The sequence below is a fragment of the Anguilla anguilla genome, chromosome 7 (assembly GCF_013347855.1).
Source record: "Anguilla anguilla isolate fAngAng1 chromosome 7, fAngAng1.pri, whole genome shotgun sequence".
Lineage (NCBI taxonomy): Eukaryota > Metazoa > Chordata > Actinopteri > Anguilliformes > Anguillidae > Anguilla > Anguilla anguilla.
In genome coordinates, this window is record NC_049207.1 from 38,809,361 (window position 1) to 38,819,231 (window position 9,871).

At 37.7% G+C, this 9,871-nt stretch overlaps 1 protein-coding gene across 1 annotated transcript; it reads right to left on the reverse strand.

Annotated features, from left to right (window-relative positions):
* Nucleotides 1–138: 138 nt before the first annotated feature.
* LOC118232034 (protein FAM111A-like) lies at nt 139–5,700 on the reverse strand. Its single transcript, XM_035426564.1, has 5 exons — nt 5,633–5,700; nt 3,910–3,969; nt 3,042–3,077; nt 2,669–2,722; nt 139–2,516 (listed from the first exon to the last, which is right to left on the reverse strand). Exons 1-5 carry the CDS (start codon nt 5,648–5,650, stop codon nt 1,263–1,265), a joined length of 1,422 nt encoding a protein of 473 aa, XP_035282455.1. The 5' UTR covers nt 5,651–5,700; the 3' UTR covers nt 139–1,262.
* Between the last annotated feature and the right edge of the window lie 4,171 nt (nt 5,701–9,871).

Sequence of the window (9,871 nt, forward strand, 5' to 3'; positions counted from 1 at the left end):
TGTCGACGGTTCATGAATAAAAATTAACAAATGAAATACATACATTTAAAAACATTAAAGTATACCAGGACAAGAAAAAAAAAACAGTAAAACAAAATAACTTCAAGGGGGCACTGGCACCCTACACTTTTTCAGAGATATTACATCATCTGGTTTAACTGCTGTGAGCAAAGGACTACAGTTTCATGGACAGTTTAGATAAACAAAATATGTTTTTGGCACCAACTGACCAATGTATCTTGGGGGAAACAACCTCAAATCAAGACATTATCAAGTCATTTACCTTCATTATGAAGTTACCACATCATACAAGTATCCAATTGCCTCAGCTATCTCTGACTTTTAAATAAATGCATTGTTTTGAATTTGAATACTCTTTTATTTTTCAAAGAGGAAATGGGGAAACAAATCTGTGATGGACTTCATTTTCTGCATTTCGGCACAACCTTTTAGGGCATGCAAAATAAATACCATGACCAGTCATTGGTCACGTTACTGGTTTTGCATGTGCTAAAAGGTTTTATAGTATAAAGGTCTTATGCTGCATTTACGTCATATGGGAGAAAGCTGAATGATCAGAAGACTTAATTGCCCTGCCTTGGAAGTGTTCATGCATTGTACACTCTTTGGGAAACTGAAGATGGTGGTCCTGTGTAAAATAAATATAAAATTGTGTATAAAAATAAAATATTAACACATACGATATGATTTTCTCTTCTTGAAAGGTTGGCAAGTTTGTCATTGTGGAAGCCATTTTTCTTGCTATATTCACACAATTCTGTGATTTTTACTGCCAGGTCGGAGAAATCGGAGACATCAGGCAGTTCCCATATTTCCTACTTACAACTCAGAGGTCAACTTGAACGTTTTTTCCTAGTCAGAAGGTGATAATTTAGGTAACTCTTACATTGTGTGAACGCAGCATTAGTAAATCAGGCCCTCAGTGTGGTTGCCTCCACTGCACCCAGAAACATCTAGAGGGATTTTGGGTAGTTATATTTGGTTCTCTCTGAGTCACATTAAAACCACAGTTTTAAACCAAACAATCACACTCACAATATGAACCATTTTGACCAGTCAAGTTTTTTGTCCCATTTACATAGCTCTGTTCTTTAACTGCTAATAAGACAGACCGAGAATGGCATCCTCAGTAATCCCAAAGATCTGGAAATGACAGCAGCAATATGCAATATACACATTTCTTAATTATTTATATGAATGTACTGCTACGAGTTCAAAACATAATTCATCTGCTGTTTATTTCAATATCTTATCAATACCTTCCTCTGCATCTTTCTTTCTCTTCCTAGTCTGCCTTTTGCCAAACAAATGTCTTGGAATACCCTTCTCTGTTCTTCAAACAGGAAATGGCAAAGAGTGGCCATGCTGGATTGTTCTTCTACTGTATTTGCCAATTTGAGAAGGCCCTGTTGAGAAATTCCCTTCAGCGATGGCTTTGTATCCATGGCATCTCTCAGTGCTTTATGCAGCTGTGTTATGACATGGTGCGTGGTCCCGTTCACCGTACCCAGAAGCACCTGTAGAGCTTTTGGGTATATCTGGTTCAATCTGAACTTCAATAAAACTTCAGTCATAAACCATGCAATCATGCACACCATGTCTTGTGACCCCCTCAAAGCTTCACTGCTGAACTTTTCCAAACAATCAAGTTTTTGGTGATTTTGCATAATTTTGCTTTGTAATAGCTCAAGCAGAATGTCCTGCACTATGTTCATAATGGGAATGGCATACTCATGGATGCTGTAACTTTTACCATCCTTCTCATAGAAGTAGCCACCAGTGTGCAAGGAAACTAGCTGGCAGTGGTCTTGGAATACCGGAGAGCCAGAGGACCCATACAAGAAACTTGTATCATAGGTCATTAGACGGGGATTCTCCATTGCTTTAAAGTCCCATTTTTCCTTCAGCAAGGACCCTATTATTGCTGCCATGTGTCCAGGGTTCTCTGCAAAATACTTGTCAAAAGCCATGTTTCGTTTTTCATATTCAGTGATGAAAGCAACAGCCATTTTTTTCACACCCCCCTGTGGGTGTCCAATGATACAGATTTGACCCTTGTGTGGAGAATGGCTGCACTTACTAAGAAGACCTGGAGGCAGCAGGCCTGGGGGCAGGTTTTCCAATGAGCCTGCCAGCTGCAGTAAAGCATAGTCCAGGAAATGGTTTGAGCTGTCACAACCAAATCGATATGCAGTCAAGGTTTCCTCAACGGGAATATGCCCCACAATATTCAAAAGTGACAGCTCTTCAAATTTGACTGTAACAGGCTGTGAAAGCTGCTGCATGTTGCCATTTATGATATCCTTGACAACATGAGCATTTGTCAGAATGAATTTCTCAAATAGAAGGAAGCCTGTACCACAGGCCGTGCCGTTAATGCACACTTCACAAACAGATTTTCCCAGTTCAAGCAAAGTCTTAATTTTTGTCATTTCTATTGTATGTGTCATTTTCCCTAAGTTCTGGAAGTCCTCTCTTTCTGTCACACCGTGGATCTAGAAGGAAGGTATAGAATTTTTTAGCAACCAAGCATGATCCTTTAGGAATACATAACAAGACATATGATTCAAGCTGCTTAATGTCTTGCGTCGCCTTCTCATAAGCAGAGTGCAAAACAGAATAAGAAGAAGATGATTAATTATTTTACCCCTAGGTACTTCTTATTGTCGGTCAGTCTTCCACCTCTCCGAGTTTTCAGTTTCTGTGACAGATATGAGGATGGTGTCATGTCAATCATTTGCCCAGCAGCAGTTTTTAAGCAACATATATTTCTTTTTAAATCTGAGACAGTACTTCAAAGTTGACAGTAACAAACTGAAAAAGCCCATGCTGTCGTCAAAGACATTCCGAATGAAACCTAAGAGGAGTCCAATAAAATATTGGTTCTTGATTTCCTAACAACAATTTTGCATACATTATGACAATACTCATTGTATTATTATTATTATTACTATTATTATTATTGCTGTTACTACCACAAGTCCTTCTTCTACAATTAAGAATAGAAAGAACAATTTTACCGATTTCATAATTTTAGCACTCCAAGATTTCTTTTTCTGTAAGAGAATAGAAAATATCTGTGAGACACAACAAAATAAATATCAACTCAATTCTTACAGTTTAAAAAAATGTAAAATATTTGACAATAACTCAGGCTGAAATAGTCTAAAATGAAGGAACAAAGGAAGCAGAACAGAGGACAGTGTCATGGTCCTGTTTTCCTGTCTGTGTTTCCCCTGTTGTACAATTAACAGGGGGGGAGCAGGACACTTCTGTTTTGTGTCCTGCTCCCCCCCTGTTAATTGTATAATTGTTTCATTGTCTCGTTATCCCATCATTGTTCCCACCTGTGTCTTATCCCCTCCTTCTGGTTTGATTGTTTTTTGAGTTCACCTGTGTCTTGTTACCCCTGTCTATTTAAGTTCTCTGTTCCCTTGACTCGGGTGCTGGTTCCTTGTGTTTGTTCCCGATATCTGTTGGTTTCAACCGTATGTACCTGCCTGTGTTTGTTCTGACTTGTGTTTTGTTTTCAGACCGCTTATACCTGCCTGTGTTTTGTTTGACCTGCCCTTGTGCTCTGTTTGACCTGCCCTTGTCTTCTACCTGCCTGTGTTCTGCCCTGCCCATGTTTGTGAGTTCCTCTTGTTTTCTGTTTTATTTAGATAGTTTTTGCGTTTGTGTTTTTGCCCTTCGTGGCCTTGTTTGTTCCTTGTTTGTTTGCCTGTTAGTAAAGTCTTTGTTAATTTTCCCTTTTGAGTTTCGTGTTTTTTTTTTTTTTTTTTCACTCTGCGCCTGGGTCCCAGCACCCGTACCGTTACAGACAGAAAATAAGATTTTAGCTATAAACAAAGCTTTAAAACTTTGAAAGGGCTTGTCAGCTTGATTCACCTTCAGGTATTGCGTGATCCGTGTCTGTTTTGTAGCTGGAAGTCTCAAAGTGAATGGTTTCTGTAGGAAATGAGAAATAACACTAAACTCAGTGAAAGACAACAGTGTATAAAGGAATGTTTTTATTTAAATTATTTCAACTTTAATGCATGTTTTCGATTGTCAGTTTGTGTGCATAGAAAACACACTTCAAATAACTCCAAGTAACTTGGACAGAATGGTTAATTTGTTATATATTTTATATAATTTTTTATAGCAGTTATTATCAAATAAGTATTAGTTTAAAATTTGTATTGGCACTTCTTTTATTGAGCGCAGCAGTCATGTTGCATGAGCCATAGGAACTAGTGCAAACTAAAAATAATATTCAAGTCATTTTTTGAAGAATAATCTAGTAACATATACACGGAGTACAACTTCATAATGGAGACATAATGTTGCTGATTTGCAAACTGATTTGGAGTTATGCTTGCACACATCATATAGATGAATAGACCATAAAAATACACCATATAATCCCTGTTTCTGCCAAATATAAGTTTAGAACATCCCAGGCCCTTTACTTTATTTTAGCAACATATTTGGAGTGAAACATTTTAAACTATCACGCAGAGTGCTTAGAGCACACACAACACAGGCTCCTCAAGCAGATCCCATTTGTGTCTCATAACATCTGGATTTTCCACCACCTGAATTAAATAAATTTCCTCCAGTATTTTTTATTTGGATGCCAACTGTGAGTAGTACCTGTGCATAATACATTTATGCAAAATGAAACAATGTAAGTCTTACTTTGATACTTTGAGGTCATTTGATCATATTGCAAAAATGCAACAGTGTTAACACTGTCCCTATGTTCTCTAAGGAATATGTTATGATTGTGTCACCATTCTATGTTGACAACAATACCATGACACGTGTAGACTTGTGCATGCATGCACACAAGACAGTGTAAAAAATCCAACAACAGGTTGGTCACTGCCAAGTGAAGACAACATGAAGATACAGCAAACACTGCAGTACTGGATATACAAACAATAGCTACAAATATGATGTCTGCCTCTGCTACACAGGTCACAAGAGCTGCTTCCTTCAGTATTACACTGAACAGGGCAGCATGGACACACATGAATACAAACAATATGATTATTTGAGGAATTAAAGTATGCAATAAGAATAAAAGTTCAACATGTGTTTATTATCATTGCAAATGAACAAGTTTTAGTTGCGATGAACAAAGTATTAAAACTGGCACAACTGTCTTTTGAGTATTGTTACTGGGAAGCATAATGACATGTCTGCTACCACTTCAGCCAAAAATAACATATCCTGTGTTTAGCAGTTGTCTATGACCATGAAATGCACTATTTGTACGTCGCTTTGGATAAAAGCGTCTGCCAAATGAATGTAATGTAATGTAATGTAAATAGCATTTTTTTCAACATGTTTAGAAACTTGGAATGAAACATAAAAATGATCATTTAAAAATATATTCCTCATCAGAGGCCTCCTACAACAAGGTATTAAGAGTTATTTTTTTCTAATTCCAATAATGTCTGGGTCTCACAGTGTTAAATTATATATCTTTGTTTTTCAATTCTGGAATTAATAAAAAAATATTTTTTCCAATGAGCAATCTCTTTGAACTGCCAAGCTAAATTTCCTTAAAATATTCAGAGATTCTCGGTACTTCATTGGGACACTGAAGTTTAAAAGTGCTTACCTTAAAAGTGCCTGCCATTGTCTTGCACTTTGTTGAAGGAGGAAGCAGAGCTGGGCTATAAAAAGAAATATCCACCAGCACCCCTTGTTTTTAACTTGTGAGAAACTCAGAGGTCTAAAAGTTGTCACGGGTAAAGATGGCAGAGGCCCGGAGATGACAATAAAAGCTTAAATGAGGAGTAATTTTTGGAAAGGACTGGTTTATTTAGCATAGAGTTCCCTCTTTTCTGGAATCACAAGCAAAACTGCAACATCTTATAGCTAATTAGGCAGGTTTTTGAGGTGCATACATTTATGTAAACAAAGAGTGGAAATATTCCTTGGTCTGCTAAAGATGGAGGAAACATTGTTAAAGGGTCTATAAACAAATTCACAACTTCTTTGGAAAATCTTAACCATAAATTGGACCCCTAGTGTAGCACCAGAGCAGATTTTATATCACAAATTTGTTACATTTAATCCACCCATCCCATTTAGAATAACACCACAAAGCTGCCCATCACAATAATGACAGCCAGCTAGATGTGCACACAAAAGTGCACAAACCCCACCATATCAACACGCATCTAAATCTGCATAATCACTGCACACATCTTGCTGATGTTGTGGGCCCTTTATGCAGTTACAAAAAATGCAATATATTTTCAGTATTTATTATCAATGCAAAATATGAATTTTGGCCAAGCATTTTACTGTGAATCTTGCCATTTCAACATAAAACACAATACAAAATATAAAGCCTTTTTTTCTCACCTGTGGTCAAAATAAGCAAAATGTTATACTGGTTTCACAAAAATTGGTACGAATCCATCTCTCCGCTACTTCTTGCTTGCTTTCTTTCTGTTACTTTCACTACATGAAAAGAGGTATCTTTGGGAAAATACAGACGTTTATGTAGAAACAAACTGAACCATGTAGCACGGAATTTTAAACTTACAACAAAAAGCCACGTTTGCTTATTAACCGGATGTACCTGTCCTAGTGCTGCAGCCTTTCATAGTTAATGATTGGCAAACCTAAAGGGCTGGGATGGTGTGTGTTTGTTATGTTCAGGAGTCCAATCCATATCATATTCAGCTTTATTATCCCATGGGAATTCTTGTTGCAGGCACGTGTGTAGGCTGACATAAACCGAGCCTTGAGTGCCTGATTGCTTAATTATACATCATTAAATTCACTGAACTTTGGAACTTACGATAATGTCTCCACAATAATGTTTGGGACATACAGTATTCATGTATTGTAAATGGGAGTAGTCTTGTTAATACGTTGTTAAATATACTTTAATTGCATGCAGTGACTGCTTAAAATCTTTGAACGATTGTCATCACCGGGAGCTGTATTATCTTCTCTGGTGATGCTCTGCCAGTCTCGTACTGCAGTCATCTTCAGCTCCTGCTTGTTTTAGGGGCTAGTTGCCTTCAGTTTTCTCTTCAGCATATCAAACACATTGGATTCAGATCGGGTGACTGACTTGGCCCATCAATAATGTTCTCGTTTATGGTATTGAAAAACTCCTTTGTTGCTTTAGCAGTATATTTGGGATCACAGTATTGCTCTTGGATGAAGTGCCATCAAATGAGTTTGAATGAGGCATTTGCATGAACTTCAGCAGATAAAATGGATCTGTACACTTCAGAATTCCTTCTGCTGCTATACTGGCTCACTTGTCCTTCATTGATGATGTAACTGCTGATAGCGAATTCAGAAGTGTACAGATAAGATGTGCTTTGTCCCAAACGTTATGGAGGGTAATGTATCTGACTGAAAGTGCGACAAATGTTGAAGTGTGGCTTTTGTCCTACTTTGGTTATGGATGAAGTGTTTTGGGAAGGAACATAATTTCTCTTCACTGAAAAGCCAGACCTGTAAAACTGTTTGTGGCCAGCACTTTTTCCTCACAAGCAGGTTGTTTACTACAGAAATAATTTGTTTGTAAAAACAGCTACTTTTGTCCAGTGGAGCAAAATGTGATTAGCAAGTTTTCTTGTGCAGGCTGCTTTCATTTGAAAATAAAGTAATTTTCTATTTAAATATATTTGCTTTCTTTTTTAATGAGTTAGAGTGTAATTTAATTAATAAAATTATACACAGTGGCACGCAATGAAATTGTGCATTTGTAACATGTAGAAATCGATGTTTAAGCTGCAGAAACTAATTTTATCTTAGAAGCCATTATCTGAACGTACTTAATAAAGGTAAATTAGATTAACAAGGGAAGGTTAAGTTTAGTTAGCCATTGCTGAAGAACCGTTCTCAATTGCTAATCTAAGCATGTTTTTTCAGGTTAACTGAAATAATAACTTTTTTTTGTGCCGGGTGTTTCCAGAATCTTTTTGAATTTTTCAAACAAGAAAGAATCAATTTATCTTAACATAGGTTAAGTAGATAAAAAATGTGAAAAGAACAAAATAAAATGTGCGTTCACATCAAGCTAGTGCCATGTGTGCTAACTCTCCCTACTTCATCTGACATAGAATTCCATGTAAACAAAAACACAAAATATTAAATCACGTGAAAAGATATGAGTTGAATTGACACAAATCTGGAGTCAGATAGAGATGATGTGACACATTATCTTTGTGTCAGAGCTGACACATTTGATTTTAGAGTGTATAAATAAACAAGGTAAAATTCTCCAAATACCCCTAAAGCATGCATTGTTGTAAATATTATCTCCTTTCTCTCTTCTGCAACCTTTGTTTGCATTTTTATGTATCATATTAATTTAAATTTATTTGAACTATTAAGGATGGCATGGCGGCGCGGTGGCTAGCACTGTCATCTCATAGTTTTCTCTGAGTACTCCAGTTTCCTCCCACAGTCCAAAGACTACCAGGAGACTCTGAATTGCCCTAGGTGTGTGTGCCCTGCAACAGAATCGAAACTGCATACAATATGTAGGTACAAAACATGCACAATCTTGATTGCAAACCCCTTAGAAGTCTTTGTTCAATGGTACTTTTTCCTGTAGAATTTAATATTTTTAACACGTTATTTCAAATCATTAAAGAGTAGTTGCACAGTGAAAATTCTCATGCAGCTACATATTTCTTCTTTCTAGAAGACAGTTAAGTGTTGTAGTCTGTATTTCCGGTCACTTGTCTCCCCAGTACTGTCTCTGTGTCTGTGTTCCCTGAGCTGCTTCACTCCCCTGTACTTGTGTGATTTCACTATTCGGGTGGTTCCGGGTTTTCGTGGTTTCCCCCCTTCTTTCCAGTCTCGCTTTACTTACTTCCTGCCTATTTCTAGTTTTACTCATTTCTACTAATCCCTACTAACTTATAGATTGTAAAGTACTAACCTCACTAATATACTAACATGTGAATATTACTAATGGACTAACACACACTAGTTTTGGGTTTTTGATAGTTTAGATCACTATACTAATACATTAACCAGTCTCCCCTTTTCCATGCTGCGCTGTAGCTCCGCCCCTTTTCTTTCTAGCCTGCTCTAACGCTGAGTTCTGCAATTGCCTGCACCTGTCTCTTGCTCTGACTGCACCTCTCTCTCTCTGCACGTGTTTTACCTGCTTCACCCAGGCCGTCTATTATCATTGCTGTCTATGTGATTCCAGTCCGCGTTGTCAGTCCCCTGTCATTGAATTAGTTTTCCTAATGTTCTTCACCTGGATGTTGTTTGTTACTCCTCCCTCACTCACTTAACCCCTCCTTGATTGTTACCTTCCCCAGTGTATAAATGTCAGTCTTTTCCACCAGCTCAGAGTCAGAACGTTGATCATATTCATTGTGCCGATTATTTGTAAGCCTTTGTCTATTGAGATTCCTGCGACACCCCTTTGCCCGACTTCGAGTTTGCCTGCCCCTTTTGGTTTTGTTTGCTTCTGGTTCGACCTTCGCTTTGCCTTGACTTCTCTTTTGCCTGTCCCTTTGTACCTTCGCCATTCTGATCTCCTGGTTTTTGATTTTTTGCCTGTCTTTTCACTATTCTTTTGGAAACTCGATTCGGCACCGTCCTCTCTCTGATTACCTGGCTTCGAACCTCGGACTGAATAAAGACAACGTTTTTTGGATTTCCCTGGTCTGCGTGTGGGTCCTTACACAGAACATCACAGTTAAGTAAAAGGGACATTTTCACTGCCTTGCCTGACATCTATGTTATGGCTTACAGTGCCAGCTGCTGGACATTTACAGAACTCTTAATGAATTGGAGCCAGAAGGTGATGTGCAGACAATTCATTTGCAAATACAGGTATAGGATTTGTTACCAGCTTGCA